Raw genomic sequence first — 18,023 nt, forward strand, 5'->3', positions numbered from 1 at the left:
CGTGTTTTCAACAATTTTCTAAATTTCATATTCTAAACAAAACATTTAGATAACCAACTTTTATAAGGATATAATAATTTTTTTAAAATAATTTTGTTATAAAACTTTAATGGTTAAGTCACATATAAAGGAATGTGTAATATATTTTATTCAATGTAATGGGTTCAATAGAAATCAATAGAAATCAATGGCATTTCTGGCATAATGCCAATTACCACAGAAATTAATTGTAGTAATTTTTTGTAAAGATATTAAAAAACTTTGGTTACAGCAAGTAAGTAGCTGTATGTATTGTATAACCATCATTGTATGGGTCAAAATGGTAGATTTTTCTTTTATGCCAAAAATCATTAGGATATTAAGACCATGTTCCATGAAGATATTTTGTAAACTTCCTACCGTAAATATATCAAAACTTCAAACTATCAACATTTTTGATTAGTAATATGCATTGCTAAGAACTTCATTTGGACAACTTTATATATATATATATATATATATATATGCACTACTATTTAAAAGTTTAGATTTATTTTTATTTTTTATTTTTTTTGGACAGAAATGAATACTTTTCAGAAATGATGCATTAAATTGATCAAAAGTTAGATAAAAAGACATTTATAATGTTACAAACAATTTCTGTTTGGAATCAATGGTGTTCTTCTGAATTTTCTCTTCACTAAAAAGTTTCAACAAAAATTATTAAGCAGCAACTGTTTTCAACATTTATAATAATAGGAAATGTTTCTTGAGCACAAAATCAGCATATTAGAATGATTTTTGAAGGATAATGTGAAATCAGTTATTATAATAAATATTTCAATATTAATTAAATATTAATTATTCAATGTTAAATATTACTGTATTAATATTTTTTAAAAAACAAAAAAAACACATTTTTACTGTGTTTTTGATCAAATAAATGCAACCTTGGTGAGCATTAGAGACTTATTTAAAAAACTTTCTACCAAAAAGAAAAAATCTTACCGACCCCAAATTTTACTTAGTCATGATTATGTAATGCAGGTAAAACCAATGAACATGGTAACTTTCACATTATGTCTGTGCAAGGATACCAAGAAGAGAGGTGATATAACCTTCTTGTTTACATCGATCTGAGCAGGTTGTGTGTTGAAGATGGTTGACTTAAATCAGCAAAACATAATCTCTGCATACAAAGAGATAACATAATTTAGAAAGAGCTAAACATAAGCTGCATGAATCATACGATCATGCTTATGAATGACGTTCTGACAGTATCCACAAATATTACATAAGTGATGGATAGCCAATAGCAAGTTCATTCACTTGGAACAATCGATGAACCGCACAAACTATGATTTAGACGAGTTTACCGATCAAATATTATATTTTAAATATTTGTTTTAAATAAAACATGTAAATGCTTTAACAAGTATTTTGTTGTCATTCCAGCCAGAAATACAGTTGATTTAAATGTTGTTTCTCCAGGCCAGTGAACACAATGCTGTACATTATACACTGCAAACAATGTTTTAAAGTGACCAGAACTTGTGTTTCTGTGTGTTTTGCTTGTCAAAATCTGACTCTAATGGCCTCTGAACTGTCTGAAGATGTTTTTTTTGTCTAGAACCTGAAGTTGCATGACATTATATCTCTATGTTTGATGTCAGCCAAAATTGGGCTGACTTATGCAACCCTGAACCCCTTCAATGGGTCTTTAAAAGTGCTCTAATTGGCCCTCTTGAGCATATTGTGATTTAAAATGGGTTGTTCCCCAAATTCAGTCCCTCCATAACAAATTCATTTGTTTCTGTGTTTACACTCAGCAATAATGAAAATCAGCCCCACATACAATGATAAAGAAAGGCCAGTGGATACTGTTTATGTCTCTATATGTAATTCATTAGGACAAGTTGGTTGAACATACATAGTTGTGCAGAATCTGGAAACAAAAATGCTGAGATGACAGTGTGTGAAAAGCTGGTGAACAACTTCCAATAGCTTACACTTCCGCAGGCTATGCTCCCTTTGATTCTCATTGAGGATTAATTGAATGATTTGGTTTTCTGAAGCGTGTCTGCAGCTAGACCTGGTTTTCTGGTTTTCAATGTAATTTATTCCTGTGTTGGCTAATTAGATTTTTCAGCAGCCAGTCTTTAGTGTCACATGATCCTTCAGAAATTCAAACATTCTTGTACTCATAAAAATATCACTTATTTTTATCATAATTGTAAACAGTTATGCTACTTTACATTTTTTTTTCAGGATTAGAAAGTTCAAAAGAACAGCATGCTTTTATTTGAAATCTTTTGTAACATGTCTTTACTGTTATATCATACATATCAATGTAAAATGATGTAACAGTCTATGGCATGATAGTTGGTAGCAGTGCATAGGTAGAAGCGACCCATTTGAATATATCCTTTGTGACCCAGTGAAACTCCCTAAAGCCACACCTCCAGGCTCCTCCCCTCTCCCCACCCACAGCTCAAGGGTAGAATAGGTTCCACATGGAGCTATGTCAGTCTGCTCTGGCCCTTCTTACACGCTGATGCTTGCCTGAATGCTGTAGGCTCCGGTTTGAGTAGGCACTTCTAGCTGGGGTTTACAATGGACAGAATAAAGGTAAGACCAAAGGAAGTGAGGCTAGAAGTGTATGTCGAATATTGAGGCCTCAGTTATCAACATAGGGGTAAGAACTTGAGGGTTCTTGAGGGAACTTCTCAAGAAAATCTTTCAGAATGTTTTTTATAGGAAGGAACTAGAGGGATTAGTAACTGTCTTTAATTCATACTTTTAAGTCTTTGATAGTTAGTTTTGAGCATTCACTAAAGTGTAAGTCTCACAATTTCGCTTTAGAATGGCTTTGGTCATTCTTGGAATGCTGTTGTACATGTCCAAAACTGTGTAGCAACATGACGTAAGGAATGACAGAGATGGATATCTGTCCTCGTAAACATTCCAATATGGTTAATCATGTTTGGATCTGGATTCTATAAGGTGTTTGACTTCATCCAGGTGTTCAAAAAAGCATTATTTGTTTACAAGTAGGCATTTTCATTATAGAACAATAGGCTAAACAACACGAAGTGCATTTGGGCTGGGTATCTTTAAAAAGTTATTGATACCGATACTGATACCGTTACCGATACCTTGACTTTGATACCGGTTCCTGAACAATACCAATTTTATGAAATCCATTTTGACAAGATTACATTAAACATTACCTCAGAAAACTTTGGTTTTATTTTTTCAGCTTCTTGACGTTTTTACAGACTCAAATACTCATGTCCTGAGCCACTGCACAAAGGAACAGTTTTCAGTTTACACGTCTTTTAGGCTACGTTTATACTAGTGTGTTTTCCTTTTAAAACGCATAGGTTAGAATCATAATTTCTATTAATTTTCCACTGATTTGCTGATGAGAATTAGCTGCTTATATCGCTGTCGGCCTGTGTTTTCTCTTCCGTGATCGCTGTTATGACTCAGAGGAAGCTCATGTCACTCATATTACGCGCTCATAACCCACCCTGTCTCCGATGATGAATGTCCATTTACACTTCTGCGTTCAGTTCTGTAAGAGGAAACCCAGGAAAACATTTCTATGGATGAAACATGAAGCTAATAAACACACGATTACGACAGTATATGATTCGTACATGATTTTCATGAGATTCTGCCTATTTTCATAACAATACAGGGTGTTTACATGAGAAATGCTATGCAGGTGTAGCGATTAGCTTAATATAAAAGGGTACAAATACCATGTTTCAGCAACAGTATATGGCCAAAAGACACATTAGATTGAAATCGGAAGTTATTACAAACACTCGATGGTGGTTTAAAGTGAGTTTTGAGTAAAAGCGTAGTATAAATCTTATAAATTGTCTTATGTAGCATGATGCTACAGTGTTCATGAATGGTTACGTAACATCCGTTTTCGGTCGTGTGGATCTTTTCCAAAATGCCAGCATGGATGAGGATTGTTTTAATTTTAAAACGCCATTTAAAAATGAAAATGCATTAGTGTAAACGTAGCCTTACATCTATGGCGGTTTACACACTACAGCCTCACTTGTAAGCCACGTCTCTGGGCGTAAACTAGTGTTTTGCCTTAATGACTCACCAGAGCCAATCACCAGCACTTGATTTAGGCACATCAAGCATGCTGCATGCTTAATGGCTCACTGACGTTGACAAGATTAAACCCTTGGGTATCGAAATTTGGTACTGAACGACAAGACATTTTTCGATACTCGATGGTATCGAGGCAATTCGGTCGGTGCCTAAAAAATATCGAATTCGATACCCAGCCCTACTGTGGCCATTTTTTTTTAGATGTAATGTTTTTTAAAGGAGGCCACCAAGGCTGCATTTATTTGATAGTAAAAACTGTAATGTTGTGAAATACTATTACAATTTAAAATAGTTTAAAATATCATTTTAATCTTGTTTAAAATATAATTTATTCAGGTGATGGCAAAGATACATTTTCAGCAGTCATTACTCCAATCTTTAGTGTCATATGATCCTTTAGAAATCATTCTAATATGCTGATTTGGTGCTCGAAACATTTCTTTTCATCAGTGTTGAAAACAGTTGTGCAATATTTTTATGCGGTTGTGCAGTACAGGTGCATCTCAATAAATTAGAATGTCGTGGAAAAGTTCATTTATTTCAGTAATTCAACTCAAATTGTGAAACTCGTGTATTAAATAAATTCAATGCACACAGACTGAAGTAGTTTAAGTCTTTGGTTCTTTTAATTGTGATGATTTTGGCTCACATTTAACAAAAACCCACCAACTCACTATCTCAACAAATTAGAATACTCCATAAGACCAATAAAAAAAAACATTTTTAATGAATTGTTGGCCTTCTGGAAAGTATGTCCATTTACTGTACATGTACTCAATACTTGATAGGGGCTCCTTTTGCTTTAATTACGGCCTCAATTCGGCGTGGCATGGAGGAACTTTTCCACGACATTCTAATTTATTGAGATGCACCTGTATTTGTAGATTTTTACTGACCCAAACTTTTGAATGGCAGTGTAGGTTATATATATATTGTAATCCAGAGTGTTAATTTGCAGACTAATAGCTCTGACTTTTCAAACTTTTATTATAATATATAACCCATTATAATAATTACTTATTCAATTTCTTACAATGGGAACACTTGTAGAACCGGATTGCTTGCATGTTGCTTTATGCCAGTCTTTAACATATCCTCAAATATGGGTGTGTATGTGACAGCGTGTGTGTGGATTGAGTGACACGAACTCCTAATGACCTGACACTTAGGCCATCGTCACTTCCCCACTTTTGTGCCCCTTGTTCAGATTTGGGGTGCCTTGCCTGACAAGTCACCATGCAGATGATTGATCAAGCATGAGAAGAGTGTTTTCAGGGTCTAAGCCAATGAGAGAGCGGGAATATGACCTACTGCTCACAGGGTGAGAAGCTGAAGCTTTGAATCTTTAGCAGAATTACTTTCACCTCACAGAGACTGGATAATGGCTTCTTTAAGGACTGTCCACACTGGTTAATTTCATCCCAGTTGAAGACAATGAACATATACCCTTGTTTACTCATTAAGTGCTTTTTAGGGGGCCATAACTAAAGAAGTAAAATATAGAACACCCATCTATCTTGAATTTCAATTGTCAAAATAAATAATTAGCTAGGACCGTCTTATTCTTTTCTTTTACAGTTTTATTGTCAAGGCTTGTTATTAGTGAAGATTATTATTTTTTTGCTTTCTACCACTCCTTCCACCCATCCCTATCTGCCTTTGGGACACACAAACAGGTTGTCCTGCTACAAACTCACTGTATTTGCTGATATAGAAATCAACATGTTTGTGCAATAGCTTTTCATAAAGTTATCATACAAATGCCTTGTAGCTGACTTGTAGATTATAGGAAAAGCTTGAAAAACCTCGGAAACATGGCTTCATTTATGAGATTCAGCTGAAGCTCTGTAAGAGTAAGAGGCTTTTTGGTAGCAATTAGGGATGTTCATTTTAACCTGTTAACCGTTAACCGACCGTGAAGAATTTTGACCAATTAATACAATCATTTTTTAAATTTTTTTTTAATCAAAATATTTAAAAAGGTTGAAATACGCTACGCGTATAAAAAAATTGAATTTTTTTAGAGGGAAAAAAAACATGTCGCATTTTATTATTTCATTCAGAAATAGGCCTAATGCCGACACGAAATGTTTACAAACATTATAATAAACACTGTAAACATAGCTAGGCTATTTTAGTCATGCGGCGCCGGCACAATCACTTGGTTTTTTCCTTCTAACAGTGGAAGCAGCTACTGCTTTTAGTCCTAAAGATAATCAGAATTATAAAAGGTTTGCCTTTATTTGTGTGCATTCACAATAAAAACAAATCTTTGTGCTTTTGTAAAATAAGCCTAAAGAAAAATAGGTTCTTTCTAATTTAATTAAATTCGAATTTAAAAGAATCTTGTTGGTTAACGGTTAATAATCGATCAACGAGCGTCGGTTAGGAAAAATAACCGAAATGAACATCCCTAGTAGCAATCACAACCCTTGTGGTCTTACCTCTGACCTTGATAAACAAACCAGAGGTGAAAGTCTTTCTGGGGTGTTTGAACGGGCCTGTTGTATGTTCCTTCTTTTCCTGAGGAGAATGATGGTTCTCCCTCATCAGCAGAGAAAGATTGAGGATGTTGCCTTTGAAATGTGATCTGGGGGGTCAGTAGGGAGTATTAGAAAGGGGAAAGGTCAGAACCCGAAGGACTTGGGTGTTTAACTATTTCAGAAGTGCTTAGAGCACATTTCCTTTGGCTTCCTTGCTTTCTTGCCTGGAGTGGGTTTTGGAATCTGCGCTATTCTTACGAAGGTCACTCCATTGGCTACACCTTTGAGCCTTTGACTTAAGAGAGCAGGAAGTCATTGATTCATCACAGTATTTAGGCTATATCTCCCTTTTCCTTAGACTTTCCTCTGCTGAATTAGAAGTCTTGTAGAGTCTTTTCGGGAGCGCAATGATTTCATGTGAATGAGGGTTTATATAAGAATGGATGTTCAGTCTGTAAACATGGCATCACTCTTCTCAGTACGAATCTTAAAATAATCTTTTAATAGATTTGTTCTGTTTTGCCAGGGTTAATTAATCATAGAAATCAGGTGAGCTGATGTGTGAAAGGTCCCGTTAAGCGTGTTTGTGTGTTTATTTAGTGATGCAAATTTGACATGCACAACCAGAGCACATAATGTCACTCAACCATCTGTAGGGTGTCAAAATGAAGAGAAAAAAAAACTAAATGGCTCCCCCATGAGAATTTCCGTTTCTCTATTTACCTTACAAATATTTATAGTTCTCTTAGGGATGCATCAATAATTGTTTAATACAACTAAATATTATTATGTGTTTCAACTGGTATGTTACATAATCTGCCGCAATTGATATGTTACATAATCTGAGATTTTTTTTTTTTACTTTTAAATGCAATCAAAATATTTCCTCTTAGTAATATTTATATTTCTGTTAGAAATATTTATATTTCTCTTAGGGATGCATCAATAATTATTTTATATAAACAAATCATTTTTTCCCCTAAATATTACCTGCTCATTGGAGCAGATAATATAATCTGTAATGGTTGCAAGAATAAAGTAAAAATACTGTCACTCTTGCTTTTGTTGGGTGTTTGTTTATTCAAGACTTCAGAAAGTTATTGTAAAAGATTAAAAAAACATATAGTTTCATGCTCCAAACACTTACACACCCCATATTGAGCTGATAAGGATCTGTTAAACATCTCCAGGCATTCTGTGTGTTAAGTTGAGAAGTCACAGGTCAGTTCTCACTTCCCTTCTTAACTTGACAGGGTCACATACCTGCTGTGAGGGAGCTGCGCTGCTGTCAGTCACAGGCTTCAGGCTTCATGGGTAGATGCTCTTCTTACTGTTTGAGGTGGTAGGGCAGGGCATTGTGGAACAGTCAAATTTTGGTGAAAAATGAGATCAGTGCTGTTATTTGATTATATGAGGCCGTTGTTTTGTTGAAGCAGTTTTATGGAAGTCTTTTGTTTTTTCCTTTCTTCTTTTTTTTTTAAAGTGGGAACCACTCATTTTTCTTTTCTAACTCTTTCTATCTCTTTGATTTGTTTATTTTTCCTTTTCCTTTTTGCTATCCTCATTTCTTTTTCTATTCCTTTTTTCCTTCTTGTTTCATTTGTTTCTTTTCTAGAATGTCAAATAGCTCAACCACTCTTTTTGACTCAGGTCCTCCTGAGACCTTGTGTTTATGAGTGCGTCTTGGCCTTACGTAAAAGGGCAGATGGGCCCAGCTGGACGATCTTTCTCTCTCACACTCTGTGCTCAGTAAGACAGATCCTTGGAGTAAACGGCAACGGCTGAAACACCTAAGCATTCCAGAGCACAGGGACAGGGATCACAGAGTGCAACAGATAAAGACTTAACTAAACAATTCATTGATTTACTGGAAGGTAAACACAACATATCCTCATGTGTGAGCACAGAAGGTCCATAGAGCTACAGTCCCATAGTATAATTTATGTTGGACTGTAATATTATAGATGGGTAGATGCAGGGCCGTTTCTAGCCAATTTGACGCCCTAGGCGAAATCCCTATTGCCCCCCCGAATTATATATATATATATATATAATTCTTTTCAGACACCAGTTGCTTGTCACATTCAAATTGGTTGTGATAGTAACGACACTAATTTGTGGAGATTCAGTGCATTGAATTCCACAAATCTGAATGCATTATTTGTAAATTGACTGTTAAGCAAGCCATTTTGCACAATTTAGTATCTGTAATATCATTGTGTTGCCACTAGATGCCTGTATAGCCCTATGTAACAATCCCTAGTGGCTAAGACATTGCACATAATTTACACATAAATCACACATAAATTAATTTTATTACATTTTGATTTGGATACTATATACTATACTACTACATATTGTTTAGATATTATCAATGGCTACTTTTTTGTCATTATCTATTTTTTGTTCAATTTTTTTGTTGTTGTTTCTTGAAACATTGATTTAAAGTGTCAGTTATTGCATTATTATTTCAGTCAAACCTATAAAACCCCTTTGTTACCCCAAACTACATATAAAAGCTTTATCAGTGGCATAAAAGTAACCAATGCAGCTACTTAATCATTTGCTACTCATTAACGCGTTAATGTCCCCTTTAAATAACGTGACGCTCTGCCCTCTATGACGCTGCTCCCATTAAGCGCTGTTGGAAGTGAATGAATTGATTCAGCATTTCGACACCTCCGTAAGGATGCATTTAACTCGACAAAGCGGTCTAATAAAGGATGTATTGATCTCGTGAATTAGCGAATTTTACTATACAAATATTTTTTAATTGGATGTTAAAGTTTATATGGGAATATTACATGACACGCTGATCCTTTAACAATGCATTGGCGCAAAAAACGCACACCTTTTGGACAAATCTGCCACAAATATTTGGACAAATGTGCCACAAAAGTGCCACAAATACTGCCTAAACAAAATACTTATACTAAAAACAAAATACTGATTTTGTGCACTTTATTTACTGTACTGTATTTTAAATTGGCCTTTGAACTTAGCTTTATTGCATGGCAAAAAAAAGTGTTACCTTGCCAAAGCACTGACAGAGCCCACTGATCTAATGGCGTTGTTGAGCGCTCCAAATGCAAACTTTGCATGCAACAATCAGGCAGCAATTGACAGCACTCTGATCTAGTGGCATACAGGCATCGTCAGATTGACAGTACTCTAGCCCAATAATGTTGGGGGATCCAGTGGGGGCGGCAGTCATATTTCAGGGTGACCGTGCCACTCTTTATCACAACCCTGCTAAAAGTGCCAGTACGTGCGCTCATTGGCGCCCCTTCAGCTGGTGGCACCCTAGGCGACCGCCTAGCTCACCTATGCCTAGAAACGGCCCTGGATAGATGCAGAGAAGTATTTAGTAGCATTTTGTTGAAGAGGTTTACATATTTAAAGGTGGTTCGTCTTCCAGGTATTCTGACCTCAAGGATCCCACCGGTTTCAGTCTACTCTGAATTTCCTCCTTATTCTCAGCACAACCCATCACAGGTGCCCAGCTGCTGAACTTCACACAGTCTCTGGTCTAAAAGCTCACTTAACCTATGTGTCCACTGGTGCAGAAGAAATCCCTGCAATACCACTCAAAATGCTAGAGATCTGCCACTTTGGGGGTGTCTCTGTAAATATACAGTAGCGTGGCAGTGATTGCTTATATTACATGGTCAAAAACCTGATTTAAATACATTAATTTGCAGCCACGATTGCATTAATTTGCAATAATCCATTAGAAATTACAGGATACTTTCCATTGTTTATGACAGATGTCACTGCCTTAACCTTACTGTGTTTGGTTGCCGCACATCTAATTTGCATTTGAGTGTTTCTCAATGTTTAGACACTCTCACCACTTGCTCTGCTTTGCTGTCGATCCCAAAATCCCCTGCGCAAGTCTTTTACTCAGCTCCTGTAGAGAATGAATTGAAAATGCCTACTCAGCTTTGCTCACTCTGCTTCAGTGGATTATAAAAGTTAGACTGTTTTCAGGTTCAGGAATAAGTGGTGGTTGTCCAAAAAGCATTCTCACTAGGGTTTTTGTGTTCTTGTTCAAGAAATGTTGCATTGTTTAATGCTTAACAAAATGAATATTTCATTTGGGCTGAAAGGCAAACTTTAGATTATTGTTCATTTTGCTGATGCACATGTGTCTGTGTGATCCTGCGGGGAGCAATGGCCCAGGGAGCTCAGACTCAGAAGCTGCAGTGAGTCTAAATGTGTGTGTTTATGTAGTGCCTTGTGTAACCTGAAGCAAACCTAAAATACATTAAATAAAATAAAAACCGCAGGAGTACCATTACAGCTGACACTCTTGCTGCCATTAAAATTGTTTCAGCACTGTTACACAGCCAGCTCATAATCTTTTTATATTTAGACAGTCAGCCTATCACAGCGGTGGTACATCATCTAAATATTTTCTAATTCTTTTTAATTATTACATATGCAATTAACTCGCAATGACACTCATGATAAAACACTAAGTTTACAATTACAACACAGTGGTCAACTATGCATTTTGTAAAGGAAAATTGCTCACTAGAATTATCAAGTGCAGTCTGGATTCATCCCCAGAGCTGCAGGGAAGATTGCGAGCATAGGCGCTGAATGTTCATCTCCCACAGCATGCTCACTGTGCAGACAGAGCGCGCGTGCTTAGATCAGATCGTGAGCTTGCCTTAGAGGTCAACATGAAGAGCATCTGATGAGAACAGATGGAGAGAGTAAACTTTAAATCAGGCCGACAAGACCAAATGTTTGTCTTGTGCACACAACAGTGATTTCAGTTCACATCATGTGTGCTCCAGCACGCTCTCTGAGCCCTCAACAGTCCTTGCATTCAATTTAGGAGTTTTCACGAAATTCACCCAAACTTTGACATGTGACTAACTTCTTGCTTTCTTTTAGTTTCTTCTTGTAACACGTTTTTATTGGTAGAGAGCTATAGGAAGTAGTGGGACCGGAGTTATGAATTGACAACCCAAACTCAAACTTGCATCACTGTGGGAGCACCATATGATTGAGGCATGTGCAGTATCACTTCACCATGGCATTAACGTTTTTGTTTTTGTTTTGGCAATGTAGTTGACTTGTGCCATGCTAAAGTTAACCTAAAACCGTTTTATACGAATTGTATGCATTTTGGATGACTTGGATGGCGATACATAGCATATTATGTATCCACTATCCTATTACTCTATTCAGATTTTATTGTGAGATTCTGTTTTGTGTGTGCTTATTGCAAACAAAATTTGTTTACTGCTCCCTGACTCATGAGAGTGATCCCAGTGAACATCAACATTTTCATTTCATTCGTTTGTGTGTCTGTGTTTCAGAACGGAGCAGTTCCAGGAGAGCAAGTAAAGAAAGATGAAAACTCCAGAAGGGGAAACTGGGGCAACCAGATTGAGTTTGTCCTCACCAGTGTTGGCTATGCAGTGGGTCTGGGAAATGTCTGGAGGTTTCCTTACCTCTGCTACAGGAATGGAGGAGGTAACCATTTTTGACTTTATCCTTCTTTTTCTAATATCTATCTTGTCTGTCTTTCTGTGCCTTTCCTGCACGGTTCAGTTAGCATTTTATCATTTCTTGCTAGATTCCTAAAATAGAATAAGTTAATCATTTTCATCAGGCTGTAAGTGTGAAAGTCTATGGATAAAAGTGAAAGTGAAAGTGACGTGTAGCCAAGTATGGTGTTCCATACTCGGAATTTGTGCTCTGCATTTAACCCATCAAAGTGCACAAACACAGCAGTGAGTAGTGAAACACACACACACACCGTGAACACACACCCGGAGCAGTGGGCAGCCATTTTTGCTGCGGCGCCCGGGTAGCAGTTGGGGGTTCGGTGCCTTGCTCAAGGGTCTCACCTCAGTCGTGGTATTGAGGGTGGAAGAGAGCGCTGGTCATTCACTCCCACCACCTACAATCCCTGCCGGTACCGAGACTCAAACGCGCGACCTTTGGGTTAGAAGTCCAACTCTCTAACCATTAGGCCACGACTGCCCCCATGTAGTTGAAAGTAAAATATTGTTTTTGTAAGTCATACCACTAAGTCCTTTCCAAATTCTTTGCTCCCTTAAAAGGGTACTCATTTGGTATCGAGTCTCATAACACACCTCATTTAAAATAGACCAGGCTAGAGTAAGCAAGGGTCCCTAGCAGCAGGTTCCCAATGTCCTGGCCCAGAAACCTCTGCCCCGTGATCTCATATTCCTAGAGCCGCCTCTAATCAGAAGCCATACCCTGAATTAGCCCAGAATTCAAATAAGTAACTGAACTCCAGGCCCTTTAAACAAGGATGGATTATGGTCCTGTAGTGCCACAGGGCACCAGCAGCTTTTTGTTTATTCATTAAACTTTATTGTACTATTTGTATGCATCTTCAATCATTCATTGCATTTCATTAGATCCATAATATTATTCAAGCAATATTCACCTATCTGCATCAGGACGAAGTGCCCTGCTTCTTGACATCAGGCTGCTGTGGGCCCCCTGGCACATCAACCCCATTGCCCCAGGCCATAATTTGCCCTTGTATTCAAAACACTCAAAGCACTGAATCCACATTCCATTCCATTATGCAGATTATCAGCACAGTTGGAATGCAGCTCGTTCAATCAAGTTAGATCTGTTGTGTAACATCAGGTGTTACTCACTTATTTGCATAAGCATTAGGGAACTCTATAATTGAAACCAGACCTTGGCTATTCTTTGTGTCATTTTTAAACTACTTTTGTTTCCTACCATTTATGTAAATAAGAACACCTACGTGTCTGACTTCAGCTAGAAGACTAATGTGTCAGGATAAAATAATTGTTATGTAACTCTGTGGATGTGTGTGTGTGTGTGTCACAGGTGCCTTCATGTTCCCATACTTCATCATGCTGGTGTTTTGTGGCATCCCTCTGTTCTTCTTGGAGCTCTCCTTTGGGCAGTTTACCTCCCTCGGGTGCCTGGGAGTCTGGAAGGTCAGCCCCATGTTTAAAGGTGAGCAAGAGGCTGTTAAGGGAGGTGTGAGAACATCTAAAACATTTTCATGACAACTGAAAAGTCACAGATAAATCTATGTGGGTTGGTTTGGCCTTTAATGCATGGCATGACCTGTTTGACATGTTAAACTAGTAATTATTTTTAAACATACACTCTTACAGTGTTGTATTCACCTCAGGATGGCTTGCTAGGGTGACAGGAGGTGGTCTGAGTTTGGTTGCTTAAAATGTGCCATGTGGCAGCTAAATGAGCCAGGTTCTCATGCATCATATGTTCAAGTCTAAATATTTATACTTATTTATAGTTAGCAGTTAAATTTTTAGTCATTGTGGCACACAAGACAAGAAGCTCATTTCACATATTTTTTCTAATGATTTTACTTAATTTATTTGTTTATTTTTCTGTCAAATATTTTAAATAAGGTTAAACAGAAAATAAACAAGATTTTTTCCACGGACAGCTTTTCATTCATTCATTCATTCACTCACTCACTCACTCACTCACTCAATTCATTTATTCATTCATTTTAGTTTCGTTTAGTGTGTTCCAGTATTTCTACTGCCACCAGATAATGTTTAATTCATAAAAATAAATGCCACTTACTATTTGGTATTTTTTGCACATCCTCTTGAAATTGGGAAATGCAGAATACGCTGAAACGCTTTATTTTATTGCAAAGCAATATTGAAGTATTTGTCAAAATAATCAGATTTTCATCAAGAGTTATTTACTATATCATGCAATCTTAGTTCTTGGTTATTTTTGATGTTACATTACAGGTTTCTAGATGAGTGTATTGTTTTCTGGGTACTTGAAAGCTAAACATCCTTCAACATACATAATTTATTGTCCTTTGGTTGTTCTCTCTCCTTTAAGGTGTGGGCTATGGAATGATGGTGGTCTCTACCTACATTGGGATTTACTACAATGTGGTGATTTGCATTGCATTTTATTACTTCTTCATGTCCATGACAAACCTGCTGCCCTGGACGTACTGTAACAACCCCTGGAACACCCCTGACTGCACTGGAGTGATCGGCACTCCACGAACTAATGCCACCTTCGCCAATGTGTCTGCTGTTGTGTCAGGGTTGACTGAGATAGTCAACCGCACCAAAAGGACCAGTCCTAGTGAAGAGTACTGGAGGTAAGTGCATAATTATTTCAAAATAAATAATTATAGTAATTATAATTATTTACATATAAAAAATGTCTTAAAGGGGTCATATGATGCTGCTAAAAAGAACATTATTATTTTTTAAATATTATGAATTATTAAAAAAAAAAAGTCTATCCAAAAAGAGTCTTCTTGGATATTTAAAAAAACTTTTAAGAGACTTATTGAAGGGGTCCACTCTATGATGTAATTTCCTGTTGTGCAGTTTTTCTACATGTTGATTGGACCACGTGACTTTGATAGGCCAACTATTTTTCAAATATTAATAAGCAGGGAAGTAGTTGTTAATATATAGGAAAATAATAGGAAATAATAAGGGGTATAATAAATAATAATAAATTAATTTCTTTTAATGATAGTTGTTAATATATAGGAAAATAATAGGAAATAATAAGGGGTATAATAAATAATAATAAATTAATTTCTTTTAATGATACAATTGTATCAGCCTGGCATTTTGACTTTATGCCCTCCAAAAATATAAAAATTAATTTTAATACAGAAATAAAAAAAAATCTCTTCATAGTAGAGGTTTATTCAGAGGTCTTTATGCATTTTTTATGTTTATTTACATAAATTAACAGGACAAAAAATAAACGTCACTGAGTTCTGTATGTTTATACACAAATATAAATGCTAGCAAGACCCAGAGAGTTCAATATCAAGATAATTATATAGTCAATCCATTACTCATCAGTTCTGAAAATTCATGACAGATTGATAGTTGAAAGCTGGTAATTAATAGATGTTTGCAGGAGTCATGCATATTGTCTTGATGTTTGGATCTTTGTGCACTGGACATGGCAGATGTGTTTGTTGAATGATGTTTGAACACTATGTAGGATGACATAAGACAATAGGACAGAAAGGCACAGAGTGTTTTGTTTTTCCAAGAGTGTGATTGTGATTGTATGTGGTTTGGAATGATTGCTTCACTTTACTGCCTGTGGTCAGAGAATACGAGGCTTTGACCATGAGATGTTTGTGGACCGTTTAACATCTTTATAAATGGTTTGTGCTCTCTGGACTGTGTTGTTCCAGTGGTATGAAAGACATTCTTGTTCTTGCCTTCTGTAAACTCATTCATTGTGTGGCTAAGGTTGTTTTTGATGGGACTGTGCTCTTGAAAATTTGGATCATTTTCAGTTTTTTCCACATAATGCTTTTAAACTAAAGGCAAGCGCTGATAAAAATAAGTGTTCAGATTAGCATGATACATTTTTGAGTTAATTGTTTATGCTTTGTATTACATCCTGCAGTCTCTCACACCCCTCTTTTACTGGCTTTTGCCCTCTCAGGAACTATGTGCTGAATGTCTCTGATGGTATTGGGAACTTCGGAGAGGTGCGTCTACCTATCCTGGGCTGTCTGGCTGTGTCATGGGTAGTTGTGTTCCTCTGTCTTATTCGAGGAGTCAAGTCATCCGGCAAGGTGAGTTGAACATCCATTCCTGTGACATAAAGCAGAAATAAATTAAATTATAATATTAAATAATAAATCATGTAAATGTTAGATTAAAAAACTTAAATTTAAAAAAATGAAAAATTTTGCCTTGGCAACTAGCTGAAAAAAAGATACGTTGAAGTACAAAAATTATTCAGACTAAACTGAAAAAAAAAGCCGAATTGAAAACTGATATTAAAATAACTAAAAATGTAAAAAGCTCATTCAAAATATTAATAAATACTATGACATATAAGTAATACTATAGCACTGCTTACCATGCTAGCATGTTTGTGTGTGTATTTCTTTTTTCTTTTGTTTTATTGAATTTTAATATTATGTCTTTTGTCAGGTGGTGTATTTCACAGCAACCTTCCCTTATGTGGTGCTGACCATTCTTTTCATCAGAGGAATCACTCTGGAGGGAGCCGTCAGTGGTATCAAATACTATTTGACCCCTCAGTGGGAGAAAATTCTAGATGCCAAGGTCAGTACATTATACAACGGCGCATACTGTAACTGATCACTGATATTATGTTAATGATAACATTTTGTGTTCTGCAGGTATGGGGGGACGCTGCCTCTCAGATTTTCTATTCGCTGGGCTGTGCCTGGGGTGGCCTTATCACTATGGCATCATATAACAAGTTCCATAATAACTGTTTTAGGTAATAAACATTGTATTCTTTTATTTTTCTGCTTCTGTTTCATTTGAAAACACTTAGACTGTAAGTATAACGAGTGCTTGATGACTTGCATGCATTACTCTGTAGCACCCCCATGTGGCTGGTACTGATAAATGCATGGAAGAACTTCTAACTTGTATTACCTGAAATCAAGGAAGGAATTAAAGAATTTCAGTTCAGATTGTGTTATGACTGCAGACTTAATAATAATCAAATTATTTGTCTGTTTTCAAACAGAGACAGTATCATCATCAGTGTAACAAACTGTGGTACCAGCGTGTATGCTGGCTTTGTTATTTTCTCCATCCTGGGATTCATGGCTAATCATCTGGGGGTGGATGTGTCAGAGGTGGCCGATCATGGGCCAGGCCTGGCATTTGTGGCCTACCCGGAGGCCCTAACGTTGCTGCCCATATCACCACTCTGGTCCCTGCTGTTCTTCTTTATGCTCATTTTATTGGGCCTGGGCACTCAGGTATTTTTATTTGTCCTTCTTTTCTTCACCACAAATTTCTAGATCAAAGTTTTTTTTTTTTTTATTCATTAATACTCACCATGGCTGCATTTATTAAACTAAATCTAGTAAAACAAGGAATATAGTGAAATATTGCTACAATTTAAATGAATAAAGTAAATGTTTTGTATCGAAAAAAGGTCATACTGACACCGAGCATTTCAACAGTAGTGTAATTCAGCCTGGACCACTTACAGGACTCTATTCAGACTTTATTTTAAAGATAATTTCAACATTTTGTCTATTTTTGGTCTTATAATTTTTTAAGGAATTTAAGATTCAAATATGTAAATCTTCCAGCAACTGATTTTTTAGCATTCACAAGCTAACCAACAATGACTTCATTATAATATGTGACCCTGGACCACAAAACTTAAGTAGCACAGGTATATTTGTAGCAATAGCCAAAAATACATTGTATGGGTCAAAATTATCGATTTTTCTTTTATGCCAAAAATCATTAGGATATTAAAGGGGTCATATGATGCGATTTCATTTTTTCCTTTCTCTTTAGAGTGTTACAAGCTCTTGGTGCATAAAGAAGATCTGTAAAGTTGCAAAGACTAAAGTCTCAAATCCAAAGAGATATTCTTTATAAAAGTTAAGAGTCA

General features: G+C 36.3%; 1 protein-coding gene across 5 annotated transcripts in view; it reads left to right on the top strand.

The window, feature by feature from the left end:
* Positions 1–18,023, top strand: part of LOC107730788 (sodium- and chloride-dependent glycine transporter 1-like) — a 47,985-nt gene that overhangs the window by 26,275 nt on the left and 3,687 nt on the right. For all 5 annotated transcript variants that reach the window (XM_016541728.1, XM_016541726.1, XM_016541727.1 and 2 more), the window contains 7 exons: positions 11,936–12,092; positions 13,458–13,589; positions 14,469–14,739; positions 16,068–16,200; positions 16,565–16,699; positions 16,777–16,880; positions 17,136–17,373. In XM_016541728.1, coding sequence (XP_016397214.1) covers positions 11,936–12,092; positions 13,458–13,589; positions 14,469–14,739; positions 16,068–16,200; positions 16,565–16,699; positions 16,777–16,880; positions 17,136–17,373 — 1,170 coding nt within the window. The remainder of the gene's footprint in view (positions 1–11,935; positions 12,093–13,457; positions 13,590–14,468; positions 14,740–16,067; positions 16,201–16,564; positions 16,700–16,776; positions 16,881–17,135; positions 17,374–18,023) is intronic.

The sequence above is a fragment of the Sinocyclocheilus rhinocerous genome, unplaced genomic scaffold (genome assembly GCF_001515625.1).
Source record: "Sinocyclocheilus rhinocerous isolate Xijiao unplaced genomic scaffold, SAMN03320098_v1.1 scaffold2293, whole genome shotgun sequence".
In the NCBI taxonomy this organism is placed as follows: Eukaryota; Metazoa; Chordata; class Actinopteri; order Cypriniformes; family Cyprinidae; genus Sinocyclocheilus; species Sinocyclocheilus rhinocerous.